This window comes from Vicugna pacos, chromosome 5 (assembly GCF_048564905.1).
Source record: "Vicugna pacos chromosome 5, VicPac4, whole genome shotgun sequence".
Classification (NCBI taxonomy): Eukaryota; Metazoa; Chordata; class Mammalia; order Artiodactyla; family Camelidae; genus Vicugna; species Vicugna pacos.
Genome location: NC_132991.1, coordinates 93430508 through 93446452, shown reverse-complemented (window position 1 = coordinate 93446452; position 15945 = coordinate 93430508). Strand labels below are relative to the sequence as shown.

Here is a 15945-nt window from a genome sequence, read left to right as displayed (position 1 = left end):
GGTACGGTCCCCCTCTTCCATTTTAAGAGAACCACATTTATTATGTTTTGGTTTATCCTTCAATAGCTTCTGCTTGAAATACAGGCAAATATGTACATACGCACACTTGCAACCACGCACCTTTTCTCACTCTCGGAGTAACCACATACACCCCTCGTTCTCTGTGTTTTCGGGGAGCTCACCTGTCTACGTGGAGACCCTCACCCACGCGTGCGTGCTGCAGCTGTGTGGCACCACGCTCGACGCTGTTTACTCAACTAGTCCCCTAGGACTGAACATTTGGGTCTATTCCAATCTATTAAAAATAAGACACATGGATACAATTTGTACTTAATACCTGGAAGTTCAAACACTGGCATCATTACTTTCTCGCTATTGATTCTCTGATTTCTTGAATTTCCATTTTCTTGGTTGTAAAACAAGCTTTAACAACATGACTCGCCTTCAAGGCTGAACAAAACGTGAATTTAAAAGGTATTTCCATAAACGTTAACAAAACTGAAACAGCCAGTAAAAGTACTTAAAACGAGTGGAAACACAAATCATGTAATTACCACGACAAAGGGCACTTCTATTTAATTAACAAGTTCATATTCTAGAAGCGACAATGGCAGACCAGAACGCATCCACAGAAAGACCAGGACAGTGACATTTCTAGAAACTACCTTCAATAAGACAGTTGAAGAATTCAATTAAATATTTATTGAACACATGCAGAATAAACGGACTAGGGGGTGGTTTTAACCTGAATATACAATAAGCTTCAAACATTCAGAGGGCTGCCACACAGAAAACGAACGACCTGTTCAGCATTTCTCCAGAAGTCAGAACTCGAGCCGCGGGCTAAACGTAAGAGCCAACAGGCCGCAGGCCGGCGGCGCGCAGCGCACCGCGCGTCTTACAGCTGCTCTCCCGGCACAACGCGTTCCGCGCGCTCCGCCCTCCCGGAGGGAGACGTCGCCACTTACTGCTCCTCCCGGGTGTCTCGCACAAGCCGCGCTTTCACGGCAGGCCCTCCGCCGCCAGCAGTGGACGCGCTCACGCTCTCGGGGGAGAACCCGGAGTCAGCGCCCCGGCTTACTGAGGAAATGGGCCTCTGAGCCTCAGTTACACCTCAGCATTTTACATCTGTGACGCTCAGGAGGGGAGAGGACAAGAGAGCACAATCTCCAAAGAAGGGGAGGCAGAACCCCCGGCAGCTCAGGCGCTGCCCCGGGGACGGTCGTCCTCAAACCGCAGACGCGCCACCACAGCCGTCCCCCAGCAGCACGGGCCGGGGAGACAGCTGCCGGCCACCTTTCTACACGAAGCAGGAGAGCTGTGTTCTGTGAGTCACTAGGAAATGCAAACTGACTGCGTAATACTGACGGGCTCCACCCAAACTGTCGAAAATCACAAAGTGAGAATCGTTTCAACAACCATTCAGCATGTTTAAGGACAAAATATATATAATATACTTTATATTATATATTTTATCACACACTAAGGAATGCTGAGGTGCTTAATCCATCCAACAAAATTGAAAATAAACATCTGACATTCTGTTTGTCAGATCTCAAAGGTGGATCTTGAGCTCAGAGCGATCCATCAGTTTTCGAGGAAAGCCACGTAGTCGGTCAGTCTGGCTAACTGCTGCTCGTTGGGGATGGGTGGAACCGGGGCAGGCTCTGGGTGTTAGGGAGAGAAACACACGTCGAGTCAGACACGAGCGTGACAAAGCTTTGGTCCAGCCACCCACATCCTCCAATGTCTTCTTAGATTTGCCCTGATTTTGAACATTGGAAAAAAAAAAGCCAAGAAGCCTCAACTTTTATTAGTAGTTTTCCCAAACGGGCAGTGAAGGCGTGTCTGGCTTTGTTGTTACTGAAGTGTCCTGTGTGGAGGTTAAAAACACTTTTAACAGACATCTCTTTTAAGAGACCGCAGGTCTTCTTGGAAAGACCCCCTCCCAGGTGACATTTAATTCAACGATGACCTCGTGCTTACCACGTGCCAGGCACTCCTCTAGGACAGTCAATTGTCAATGGACAGAAAACCCCAAAGAATCCCCAACCAGGGAGGTCAGTTCTGACGTTTCGGTTATGGCACGCGAGCCTGGGGACGCGCCTGAGCCAGGGCTGCTGAGAAGTGAAGTCAGGACACTACATGACACCAGGGGGCTCGGGGGCCAGGCCCCGGGTGCCGCTGCCTCAGGGAGCGCCCCCACGTTCACTCCTGCAACCAGAGGTGTCATTACAAATGTCACGTGCAGGATTTGGTCTCTTTGTTCACCAGGTCAGAGCTAAGAAGGGCAGATACAACAAGAACGAACAGTGAAGGGTTTTTCTAGACGAGCACGTAGAACACGTACCTGACAGGGGAGTAAACCTGTTCAAGGAGACGTCCAGGGCCCCTGCAACTGAATGAAAGCGACAGCCCGATTTACACAAGGCGTCGTGAAGCAGCTTCACACAGCACGTCATTTTTAACGCAATGGCATTTCCGGTCGTTTACTTCTCAGAGACCGCGATTACGCGCTACTCTGTAACACTGGGCTTTTTATCAGGGCGCCTTCCTCTCACCACCTAGACCGGCTGGACCACGTCCCGCCGCTCTCCCGCACCCTCGCAGGGCTCAGCACGCTGAGCTCTGGGCAGTGCTCTACTGCGGGGTCAACACTGTCTACACAAGAGGAATTCAGAGCAGACAGAAGGAGCTCCAGGACGGAGTGGGTCGGAAGGGTTTAGGATGTGGGCACTGAGCCCAGCTCTGAAGACACAGGGGAAAAGGGCATTCCTGGTGAGCAGGAGGGACCACGACTCACTCCAGAGAGCATGTCTGAGGGATTAGGGGTTCAGAGTCAGACGGTGAGGACAGGCCACATCATTCAGGGCCTTAAAACGCCCGAGCACTTAGTTCTGTGCAAGTGAAAGTCACCGAGAGTCTTGTTTAGAAGAGTCCACATGCCTACAGCACAAGGAGAAAGGGGGCCATCTGACCATTCAAAATTATTTTTGTAAAATGAATAGTTTAGATATTAAGGATAAGCAGTTAGAAATGGCCCCATAAATAAAAAGATGGAGATTCACATTTAGTAAAATTAAGTTGTAATAAGATTGTAAAACCCCCATGTAAAACTTTAAAAAAGATTAAGGTGAAACGAGGCAACCCTTAAGGTCCTTGCTGCCCTCAGTGTCCCTCACGCTGTGCCTGGGTTTAACACGACTCACTTCCGTTGTGTTAGTACAGCAGGATCTTATACCAGGTTAGTGAAAGTCAGGGCCTGGAAAGCTGCAGCAGTCCTGCAGGAGTCCAGGGCGGCACGACGGGCGAAGGGCCCCACCTACCTGGCTTCTTGGGCATGACCATCCTTGTGGTGGAGTCAGCTTGCCAACCTTGCTCTAGTATACCTAAAAATGTGCATTTGACACACAAATAAAGAAATTAAAAAACCCCAAGAAAACCCTGTCATTTACAAGATCTACACTCCGTCAGTGACATTCCTTGTACGGGAGACCTGACATAGTGTAACCTGCAATGCGTATTTTTACCAGAAAGGTACACTAGAGCGAGCATTCTCATGGGAACTTACTTTTGAAGTATTTCTGAAACATCTGTCAAAGCCCCATTTTATTCTACCGGGCTGATCTCATTCATCACTGACACATGACCAGTTTTCCATAAAGCACAGAGCACAGTGTTACCCTGATTAATGTTATTAAAAGCAGACATAAGAAGACTTAAACGGTACTTCACCTGATCATCACATCAGTGAGAACAAAGACGACGGTGAAGATAAAGGCTACAGGACATGCACACAATACAGGCGGCCGAGCAGCAGGGACCGTGCTGGGCGCCTGAACAGGGGCGCTTCTGCATAAGCACAACAGCTCTGTAGTGTGGGACTTACCCCCGTAACTTCCCAGCTACGGAAAAGGATGTGTAAAGAATGCTGGTAACCTGTGTTAGGTCACACAGCCAGCACTGGGAAGGGTGCCGGGGTTCACAGGAGGTACAGTTTAAGCTCAGAATTACGAATATAATGTTACCCACCTGGCCCATTTAAAAGCAAATAATGGGCACATCCTTTATTTTCTTGCATTTCCCACCGCTTGTGAAAACAATGATGCCACGTGGGGCTCGGGCGTGGGGGTGTTATAGGTGCTCGACTCTGCCCCCCATTCGCTGCCTTTTTCTTCCCGTAACTCACTGTCTCACCACCTCCGGCCCCACCCCCACCCCCAAACTACCAGTCAACAGAAGCTCTGACTTTTCCTTCCTGGGCATCAACCTGGAGGGCTCACCATTTAAGAGGCTTAGGTGTTGATCAAAAGTCTTAGAGATAAAAGTAGAAAATACTCAGGGGTCAGACCATGGGAACCGCGACAGGAAATAGCTACGGGAACATCAAGGAGCCCCCAGAAGGGAAGGGCCAGAAGCGTACTCAACAAGGGTACATCCCAGAGAAACAGGCAAATTTTAATTTCTTAAAAATGGTAAAGTATTCTTTACAAAGCTCCTATTCTAAGATATTTTTAATTAGTGCCCATCTTCAGCAAAAAGGGCTGTAAACACAAATTCAAAATTTCTTATCCATGCTCAGATGTCCATAAAGCTCTATAAACCAAATAATTTTCTGTAACTTACATGGTGGCAAAACTTGACGTGACCCACTGGAAGTCTGTTTACAGTCGCCCCTTGGACCGACCGCTTGGCGCCCTGCGTCCCTTTCCCCTCTGCAGGGCTACCCTGTGCTCGGTTACAGGGTGCCCGCAGCCCAGGGCCCGGCCGGGCTGCGCAATACAGCGTCCGTATTGCGTTTCTACAGAACACCCACTGCCTGAGTTCCCAGACGTATCCTGTCCTAAGGGATTCAGATAAGGGGTTGTGGGCCTGTAACTTACACCTCCATTTTCCTTGAAAGTAAAAAGTAAGCCAGGAATACCTTTCACAGCCTCCTCCACAGGAAGCCCAACAAAGGCTGCGAAGTCGTCGGCGATGATGGAGGTGTAGGCCTGCGAGACCAGGGCGAAGGCGCGTCTCCGGGTTGCATCTATTGTGGGGGCGGAGGTGTGGCAAACAGTGAGCCAAGGGAGCTGGCATTTTTGAAACAGATGATTAAATCACATCGTTGTCTTTGTCCAAACTGTATAAGCAAGACCAGGTCAACCTAAAGATTTCTGTGCTTACAGATCCAGACAGATATGCATAACATGTCAGAGGTGCTCAAGTAACCTTTCAAACCGATTTGAAAAAAGTTTGAGCACCTATGAATTGATTAGTTATAGACCCGGAAGCTGGAGACAACTCCACCAGAGGGCGGGGCCACAGAACCAGGCACAGCCTCGGCTTTCAAAAACATGGGTTTAAAATCCTACCTAATTCATATCTGCACTTACTGGACTGTTATAAAATTTCATTTAAGTAGCAAAAAAACCCCTCTTACTGAAGAGAAATTTCAATCTATAATTAAAATAAGGGCAGTGAGGCCCTCAGCTGCCAAAATAAAGTCAAACAACATGAAAGCAAAGCACGAGTGTAGCACATCTGAAAAAGAATTCTGAAAACTCCCCCGTTCACTTAGCAGAAAATGTCTATTTCTTACACACATCACTGGCTTACTGCAGCATTTAAGGAATGGGTCTGGTCTAACTTAATTCTTAACTACAAAGAAACACTTACCTCTAAGTGCCTCCATGATTGGCTGGACCGTCTCAGACCACTGGTGCGCGTTGATGGTGGTATAGATCCCGGGGAAATCCCTCTGCCAGATTCTCTGTCCTACTGACCAAATTCCCCCAAGTTCAGAATTTGCCTGCAATAAATATCACTGCCTTTAAGGATTACTCAGTCTGCAAATATACCAACAACTGTATCTTAAAACATAATTCAACATTTGTCTTAGAAGGAAGTATAACTACTTTTTCAACCCAATCACTATCAAAAAGTGCTATGAACAGTGATGCAAAATTTATTTGTATGTTTTATATGAATTTTCATTATAATGGAAAATTAAGTTCTGTGAACAGTAATGCAGAATTTATTTGTATGTTTTATGTGAATTTTTATTATAATAGAAAATTAAGGCATGAGAAAGTAGTCCAAAAATGTCTCAGAAATAATTTTGAAATTAGTTGTATTAACGCTGCTTTTTTAAAGATGTTTTATATACACTTCATATAAACATATAACACACAGAACATGTAACATTCACATATTATCACATAATATGTACACAAGATATATATACCTATCCTGAGGGCAAAAGTAATAGCAAAATGGCTAAAAAATGATACAGACTCCCAACCTAAGATGTGGCACATTGCAGCCTGAGGACACAGTTACCACCACCACCACCACCACAGACAACTGCGCATCATTTATATCTTTATTTTAAGCCAGTGAAGCTGGAGGAACATTCCAATCTTACTAGAATGTGGAGGAAAGGAAGAGTATAAACACCTATCTGACCTGCTGCTGAATGAGTATCAGTAATGAACAAAAGAATTCAGGTGAATTCCTGTTAGTATTTTGAGAACGTACAAAAAATTCACTTCACGCTTCCGGCAGACACAGTGAATCACCTGAAATTAAAACTCTACTTCGTTCTGTTTTAGAAGAAACCTATACATGAGCTCACTTACTCTCCTATGAAGAATAAGGAATCTAAAATCCTAATTAGCAAAAATAATGCAATGCTCTGAACGATTATTTTTAAAGTGTTCTTGCACATAATACTAGCAGCAGAACGAATACCACCCAACTCAGTTAAAAGACAAACAAAAGCAAAAACTAGCAAAACAAAACCCCAACTTTATCTAAGCTGCCTCAGCTGTTCACTGGGTAAAGTGGCCCTTGTAAGAAGTGTCTCAGGAAATCTGATCGGCAGGAGTTGAGCGGATTTCTATACCATCCAAGGGAAATTACCATTTCTGATTAGAGGAATTTGTAGATCTGTTCTCAAACTCTGGTACCAGCTTAGTAACTGTTTCTGTGAACCACACGGAAAAGAAAACAGAAGCTTTTCAGAGACTGCTTTTTAAACGCAGCACAGCATGCCGCAGGAATACTTACAGACTTCACAGCAGGCGGTATTCTTTTCCAAAGGTATCTTGCGTTATTCCTAATTTACATTCCCCCCAAGAAAGAACAAGCAATTAAAAAAAACAACACCTCAGTAAATAATTAAAATTCTAGGTTCCACTGCAAACACACAGCAGTTACTTTAAAATACTCTATATAATAAAGAGTGAAATTTACTTTTATATGGATCTGTCCAGGGGAAGTAAGAAGGTTTCCAGATCAAAAGACATGAAATATTATTTTTACCAAAGTAACATTTTTCCATTTTGAGTCAATTATTAATAATCCAGATCTTAAATTAAGGCAACAGTACAAAGACAGACAGAACTGCCTAAATAATTAACTCATCTATAAAAATAAACACATTCATCTGCTTTCCAGGCTCTGACCTTCCCTGACAACACATACGGTACACGATGTTTTTCTCCCGATTGTGACCCTTCCACCTACCAGTGGGTATAGCCACCAAAACGTCAAGACAGTTTTTTTTCTTTAAGAGTTTGGAAGCTTGAATGGCAACAAACATATGATGTCAAGATTATAAAACATCAAATGATTTATATGATATATGAATAATAAAAGACTCACTTTAGTTTAAAAGGTATGAAATGGAAAGGTTTAAAAGAATTTAAAACAAAACTTTACAGCAATCACCAGGGGCCTGTGGAACTGCCAGGGACTCTTTGTGCACAGTTACACTTTCTGACTTTCCTCCAATGAACAGGAATTAGGAATAATTGAAAAACAAAAACCATTCAAGAAATTTCATACATGTTGGTAATAAGTCCCTCTTGGCTTTCTCAATATTCCCTTGCAGTTTCTCTTGCTCTAATTATTACATGTGAAGTTAAGAAAACAGAGGTCATAAGAAAGTTTTATGAAGACAAAAAAGAAAAGGTTAATAGATTTAAAGGAACTTACTGACATTGTAGTTTCTCATAAATTGGAATATTTTTGAGAAGGCATATATAAAATACATGCATTTTAAAGTAGCTGAGCTTAATCATAGTTTCGTAAATTACAATTCAATCCACAAAATTAAGTATATTAATATACTTAGTATTACAATAAAAGGAATAGCTCCTTGTGCCTATGTTTTCGTGATGCTACTTCAACGCATAATAATTTCATGAGGAAGACGCTTCTCTTGGCTTTAGGTAGAAGGTACTTACATGTCATTATGGAGCAGATATAAAGCTAGAAGCTGGCCGTACACTGGGGGTGTAGCAATTCCTCCTGGAGCCTGTAAGGCCAAAAAAGAAAGCAAAAAACCTAATTTATTCTTCTACTTTTACATCTTTAGAAGTATTTTATTTACTAATCTAAAAAGTAAGCATATTTTATAGTACTTACTATTTACAGATGGAGAAACAGCTTACAGAAGTATCACACACTAAAAACCAGACTACTAAGTTTAGATCTGTCATCGGCTGTGATTTATCTCCCTCTGGGCCTGTGTCTTCATGTGCACAAGAATATTTACATGGGATCCCTTTCCTAGTTCTCAAATTCTTATTTAAACGGTCTTACTATTATAGGAAGTATTTCTCAACAAATTCCTAAAGCATTATATTAAATACGGTGAACAAGTGGGTAACAAAAAAAAAAAATCACGGCTGAGTTACAAAGGCATCTCTTTCTCTTCTCATTCAACTTTAATTCATTCAGAAAACGTCCGTTAAGGGTCTATTAGTGAGCTGCTGCTGTTGGCAGCTGTGTCCTTTGGTTAATTAACTTTTTATATTAGTCTGATACATCCTTTTAAGTACCTTTCTTTAAAAAAAAACCTTAATTACTTTAACAGCTGCAAGATACAACTTTCACCTCTCCTACTAAAGACAAAACGGTAAACTTCCGTGATAACATGAGACTAAGAATGGCCTTCTGAGTTAATAAAAGGTTACAGTGGTCACGTCCTCTTGGTCTGTGTGTATGCCAGCACAAACGTCTTTAATAAAACCCACAACCCCCAACCACTCCCCACAACGGGGAGGAAGGATATTTAAGTTTAATACGAGAAGCACATTGGCGGGTGTCAGGAGCAAAGCTGTACAGCGCTTTCAGGCTTACGCGCTGAAGACAACACCACAAAGCTCCCAGCCAGTGCGGGGAGGCCGGGCCCGGATGCTTGGCCCTCAGAGGGGGCCCCGGCGTCCCGGGCTCCGCACTCCTCGCTCCCGCGCCCGCCAGGCGCCCGCCCCCGAGCCCGCGGGCCCCCGGCCCCGTTACCCTGGAGACCGGCGCCGCCCGAGGCCACGCGCGACCCCGCAAGTCCAATGGCTACCTCGAGCTCCTGGTTCTCGCACTGATCCAGCAACTTTTTGAAACTAAAGGCACTTTCCGCCATCACCGCCACTGGCATTTTCCCAGCCGGTCCCGCCGCCGTACCTTCCCCTCGAGCCGGACCCCTGTCTGTCCCTCAGGGCGTCGCGCCCGCGATGACGTAAGAGCCGCCGCCGCCGCCGCCGCCGCCGCCAAGGGCCCATGCGCAGGCGCGCCGTCAGTTCCGGTACGTCATCAGTCGTCGCTGAGGCGGGGGTGGGGTGGGGTGGGTGGTGGCTGGCGCTCTAGCCGGCGCTCTCGGTGCCCTGGAGGACTGGCCGGGGTCTCCGGGGAAGCCGCTGTCTGAGCGCGACGGCAAAGCCGAGAAGGGAGGGGTTTTGTGCGAATTTGAGGGCTGTTCGACGTCTTTACTTTGAGACCGTGTAAACGTAAACGTTCCAAAGCTAGCTTTTGCTCCCCCGACGCCCCTTCAGCAGCCCTCACCCCCATCAGTGAAGGCGGCGCCCCCCTTCCCGCGGGGCCCCCTCCTGCGGACCCCACCTCCGCGGAGGCTGCGCCCCTGCCCCCCGACCCTTCCCGGACGTCCGTGCCCTCCTGCTTCCACGGCTGCCCGCTGGGGGCTGCTCCCTACGCGGCCGCTGCGGCCAAAATGATGCTTCCCGAAACATAAATCAGATCTTGTTACTCTTCTGCTCAAATCCCTAAATCCAGCCTTTGACATCGCTTGCGGGGCTTCAAGATGTAATTCTCAGATCCCCTCCGACTTGCTCTGGTCTCTCGGTCTTAATTTTCTGCACAGTACTTACCGCTTGCGAAATTATATTGTGCATTATTTATTTACATGTTTGTTCCGCTGCCCTTAGCTCCACCACCTGGAAGTGGCTTCCATTTGTCCCCTGCTGCGGGGTTGTGGGCCCAGAGCAAACTGAAAACGCTGGTCCCTTGTTCAAAAAACAAGGGAAAGTGCCATTAAAGGCTATATCATATAAAGCTTTTCCCTTTATTCGCAGTGTCTCTCTCAACTTTTCATGGCATTTTTAAATTTGCTATTTAATATTTAAGGAAAGACAAAAGTTTAAATTATTAGCATGAATTTTACCATCCATCTTTATATCGTGCAAAACCGGTTTTAAACACAAATATAAATGCATTTAACTCATACAGGGAGTGACAGAAATCACGCAATCTGTATTTCATAGCTCATACATGCAGGTGTATTTTATTCTAAGGAATTCATTGAAAAATACTAGAATTAATAAATGGGTTCAACAAGAGTGCAGGAAAAGAGACCACCATACAAAATCAGTTATATTTCTGTATAGTAACCGTGAGCAAACCGAAATTAGGAAAACAACTTCATTTACAACAGTATCAAAAGAATAAGATTTTTAGGAATAAAGTTAACACAAGAAATGCAAAATTTATACTGTAAGAACTATAAAGCATTGTTCAAAGAAATTAAAGAAGACCTAAGTAAATGGAAATGCATCCTTTGTTGATGGAATGGAAGACTTTATATTTCAATGGCTATGCTACTTACAATCAGAGTCAGTGCGATCCTTATCAGAATCACAGCTGGCTTCTTTGCAGCTATTGACAAAAGGATTATGAAATTCCTGTTCATATTCAAGGGGTGAGGAATAGACAAAACAATCTTGAGAACTGAGAATGGTAATACTTACACTTTCTAATGTAAAAACATAACTACAAAGCTACAGTAATTGATACAGGGTAGATCAATGGATAATAAGTGCAGATACATAGATCAGTGGGATAGATTCAGAGTCCAGAAGGAAGCCCTTGCAATTACAGTCAGTAAATTGCCAGCACCATTTTTGTGGGGGAAAGGATAGTCTTCTCAACAAATGGTGCTGAAACAACTCAGTATCCACCCGTGAAAGGATAAAGTTGGACTCCTGTCTCATACGAGATATAATAGCAAACTCAAACTACATCAAGGGCCTCAATGTAAGAGCTAAAACTATAAAACTACTAGAAGAAAACATGGGGTAAGTCTTCACGACCTGGGATTACGCACTGGTTTCTCAGCTATGACACCAAAGCACAGGCATCAAAAGAAAAATAGATAAATTCGACGTTACCAAAATTAAAACCTTTCGTGTTTCACAGGACATGCCGAGAAACTGAAAAGACCACCACAGAATGGAGTAAAATTTTGCAAATCATGTGCTGGATAAGCGGCTTGGATCTAGAGTAACTCAAAAACAGAACGGCAAACAATCAAATTTTAAAATGGGCAAAGGATTTACTTAGTCATTTCTTCAAAGAAGATATACAGATGGCCAACAAGCACATGAAAAGATGCTCAACATCATTCCTCATTATGAATGTGCAAATCAAACCCCAGATGAAGTCCTACTTCCCACCCACTAGGGTGGTTACAATAGAAAAGACAGAAAATAAGTGTTGGTGAGGATATGGAGAGGTTGAAACACTTATATGCTGCTGGTGGGACTGCAGTGTGGTGTAATTTCTTTGGAAAACAGTCTGGCACTTACTCAAACGTTTAAACATAGACACAGAAATCCTATTCCTAGGTATATGTCCAAGAGAAATGAAAACATGTCCGCACAAAAACTTTAATGTAGTTATTTATGGCAACATTATTCATAATAGCCAAAAAGTAGAAATAATCTGAATGTCTATCAATTGATGAATAGATGATAAAATGTGATATATCTACCCAGTGGAATGTTATTGAGCAATAACAACAATTGAAGTGCTGACATGTGCTACAACCCGGATGAATCTCAAAAATATTGTGTTAAATGAAATAAGCCAATTGCAAATGGCCAAATATTGCATGATTCCATTTATGTGAAATATTCAGAACAGGCAAATTCATAGAGACAGAAAGTGATTGGCAGGAGGCAGCAGGACTTGGGGCAAGAAGATGGGCCACAGAGGACCAGAGCCATGGGTGGACTTTGTTGACAGCATAGGTCTGCTTCAGAGTGACAGGGAAGCAGCTGCAGAAATGGGCCAGTCTTGAACCAGCCCTGCTCAGTATCGAGGACCGGGGCTTCACACTCAGGGTGGGAAATAAACTCAGAGCGCGGGCAGCTGCATCTGTCATCGGAGTGAGAACAGGCAGCGAGGAGGGGAAGGGATGCATTTTAAACTCCTGAGCCCTGGAGAACTCTCAGCAGAGTAGAGGAGTATATTAATTCCGATGGGTGGTCTGCTAGAACCGGGATGTGGGAGTTGCTGATGTGGCCAAAAACAGGAAGGTAGGTTCTGATGTACCATTGACTTAGAGGGACATTTGCGTCTCTGAGTCATAAAGTCTCAGATGGAGCTCTTGGCGAAAATGTCCCCTGTGGACAGTTGCCGGTGGCTGCTGCCATTTTGGAAAGTGAAGTAGCAGGAGGCAGGGAGAGCCACTTGGCAGGCTTAGCCTTCAGGTAGAGTTCTGCCCCGGGAAGCGCCCCTGAGATGGTCATTGCTAAAGAGGAAGTAAATGTAGCTAAGAATAGCACAGCAACATAAAATGCAATAGCTGAAGCCCTTCACGTGACCTAAACGTCTAACAGGTGAATGGTTAAGCAGGTCGTCGTGGTCAGTCATCCCGGGGGACGTTTCGCTGCTATGAAATTCACAGACATAAAGTCTTGGTAAAAGTAGCCTTTCTGAGAAAATGTTAAGAAAAACATGGAAAATAATAGTCGTACATATCTCTTGGCTATTAGTATGTTCCAGACGAGATTTATGGATACATGTTGGAAGGGAACATAGAATTGAAAACTATTGTAAGATTCAGGGGATAAATTATGGGTGAAAAAAAGTATTTTAAGACTTTAAAAAATATTGTAAAATTATTTTCATGATGACTTCTTTTTGTGTCCCAAGCCTTAACTTTAACAACCCAAACCCAAAATAGGGCACATCTCTTTCATTTTCTCCCCCTCTTGACTCATGCTTATGTTCACTGGTGAATACTAAAAGAGAACATTTTTGTAAAACTTCTGAAAGGCCCTGGAGCTAAGGGCAGATGAATGTTAGGGAAAGCTTGGAGGAACAAAGAAAAATGGTTAAAAAAAATGATGGCAGCGGTGGAAGCAAAGGCGTTATGAACAAAGCAGGGAAGGTGAGCAGGTGTGTGAGGCCAGGGGAGCCGTGATGGGCAGGGAACAGCGTGGGCTTACAAGAAGGTGACGTCATCGGGAGCCCCTCCTCACACTCAGTATGTGTTCCTCGGTAGAAATGTGTCTCGGCTAATGACATGACGGAGTATCGACCGGTGCATTATGCTTTTCATTGCTGGTTTTATGTGAATTCTGTCAGCTCCGTGGGGCAGTGTCATACTCTCATATTGTGAGCACGTAACAGAGTAGGTGCTCAGTAAATGTTGAATGAATGTGTTTGCTTTTGCTTCATTTATTCCCTGACAACTGCCGGCTGGCTCTTCCTCTCCATCAGTCCTTGCTTCCTTTCCTCTGCGTCTACGTCTCCCTGCCAGCAGGGGGCTCTGCTCCGGTTGCAGTTTGACAGAGAAGACCTTTCTGGAGACAAAAGGGTGACTGGGCGCTGCTCTCCCCTCCCCGCCGTGGGAGTTTGGCCCGCTGCGTGCTCCTGGACCTCAGTACAAGGCGGGCGGCTGGAACTGCACTGGTTTTCAGAGAGCCTAGGACAGGGCGTCTACCCCGCTGGTCACCTCCCGGGACTCCCCTCTGCCCTCCTCACCCGTGTGTCTCCAGGAGGGCCCAGCACCCCTGCCTGGACATCTGACTTCCGTCCTGCAGCGCTTCCTCGTGGTTTGTGCCGATTACTTCTGCCCTCCTCACTCTTCCTGGGCTGTGGGACCTCCCAGGACCCGGTCCATTCCCACTGGCTTGGGATCTGCACTCCACGCTCCTCCCCGTGGTCACCTCCTCCGTTTCCAGCCTGAGTACAGGCAGCTCTCTGGGAACCAGAAGAGGCAAATTCCCGCGTGGAGCCTGCTGCGCGCTTTACTTATCAGTCCCAGCCTTCCTCCCAGCGGGGCCTGGACACGGGTTCAGAAGCCCCACAGCACAGAACTTCGGTCAGCTCCTGCCCGAGGCTCAGAGCCGGTGAGCGGCTCTGGGAAATCGGAGCACAGAGGTTGGCGGCGCCTTCACCCTGGCATAGGGACTCGATCAGGGGTTTCCGGAGGTGGAATCAAGCCAGTGTTCTTCCCTAGGTGCTTCTCCCGCTGTTCCTCCTTCTCTCCCACCTTCTGCTTCCTCAGGGCTCCCCACACCCCAGCGGACTTTGTGCCTGTGTGAGTCACGGGGACCCCCAAGCCCAGCCCAGGCTTCACAGCCGCAGCATCGCTTGGAAATGAACCCTGAGCTTCATGTGATTTCTAAGCTCAGAGCGTCTCAGTGTGGCCTTGAGTCAGAGTCACCAGCGTCACCTCAAGGCATCCTGTGCCCACCAGACTGTGCCAGCCGCCAGCCCAGGACATGGACCTCCCGCCAGCTCACTTTCCCACAGCGCCCAGCCCAGCTCCCCTGCAAATTGCCTGTGATCAATAAATCCTCCAGAGGGATGGCTTGTACTTTCCTAGAAACAGACTGGGACCTGGAGTTGATTAACAGAAAGTCAGCCTTCAGTGGGGAAAGAAATGGAGGCATTTTGGAAACTGAACAGAACTCCCCGTGTGTTTGGGGGACCCCACCCGCAACTGCCACGTTTCCCACACAACTTACAGCAGAGCGTTTGGGAGCCCAGCCTCAGAGTTCTCCCCCGGACACTGGGCGAGCCCCTGGCCCCTCCCCGAGTCTGCTTCTTCCCTGTGAAACCCGGGCAACACCTGGGCTGCCCTGCAGGGCTGCCCTGAGGGCTGAACGAGGCCGGCCTTAGTGCAGCGCCCGAGCTAACACGTGGCGATGATTGTCAGGTGTTTGGCAGCAGCCAGATGTTCTGTAGCCTCATGCACACAGGGTTTTAAGACACAGCCTTTTGAACCTTTGATAGTGGAAAGCAAACATTATACTTAGTTTTCTGGCGGGAACACGGTCGCGGGGAAGTAATTTCCAGTGTTGTCTCCTCCAAGGTAGAGGGGAGAAGGCAGGCGGAGAGGCAGGAGCAGCCCGCGGACCCTCTGGGTGTCACCTCAGCCTTCTCCACCAGGGGGCGCTGCCGCACCGCGAGGATCTTGAACTTCCCTCCTGCCGGAGGAACGCATTCAGGCCTTCGGTTGAGCGGTTAGACCCTGCGTCTTACCTGTTTTTCACTTCAGAGCAATTTATTCCTCCTCCTCCAAACGACTTTTTCAAGTGTAAGCCTGGGGCTCTGTGCTTTGAGGAGTTCCATTCTCTAAATCGTCCATCTTCCTCAGACCTGTGGTCCCCTTTTGGCTTCACTGATGGTCCAGGAGAGCGGACAGGGTGTGTGTGCGGGGCTCAGGGTCCGGGTCACTATCGGCCTGGGGCATCGGGTGCAACCTGGATGAAGGCTCGCTCTGGGAGAGTCGCAGGGAAGCCCACCGTGCTGGGAAGGGGGTGGCTCCCAACTGGGGAGGCTGACAGGCTTAAAGAGGGCCAGTGTGGACCAGCGGGAGGCTATGGAAACGTCACTTTGCATGTCTGGGAGGTCGACGACAGAGTTCGACAG

General features: G+C 46.4%; 1 protein-coding gene across 3 annotated transcripts; it reads right to left on the bottom strand.

Annotated features, from left to right (window-relative positions):
• Positions 1–679: 679 nt before the first annotated feature.
• Positions 680–9555, bottom strand: COPS8 (COP9 signalosome subunit 8). Of its 3 annotated transcripts, none has more exons than XM_015243452.3 (8): positions 9451–9555; positions 8235–8305; positions 7054–7102; positions 5662–5794; positions 4925–5032; positions 3327–3389; positions 2351–2398; positions 680–1667 (listed from the first exon to the last, which is right to left on the bottom strand). In XM_015243452.3, coding segments are annotated over exons 2-8 (483 nt in total). In that variant the 5' UTR covers positions 8237–8305; positions 9451–9555; the 3' UTR covers positions 680–1587. The 3 variants fall into 3 exon arrangements, with proteins under 3 accessions (XP_015098938.1, XP_006209202.1, XP_072817997.1); XM_006209140.4 differs by having other exon boundaries at positions 9347–9507; XM_072961896.1 differs by lacking the exon at positions 9451–9555 and adding an exon at positions 8416–9160.
• Between the last annotated feature and the right edge of the window lie 6390 nt (positions 9556–15945).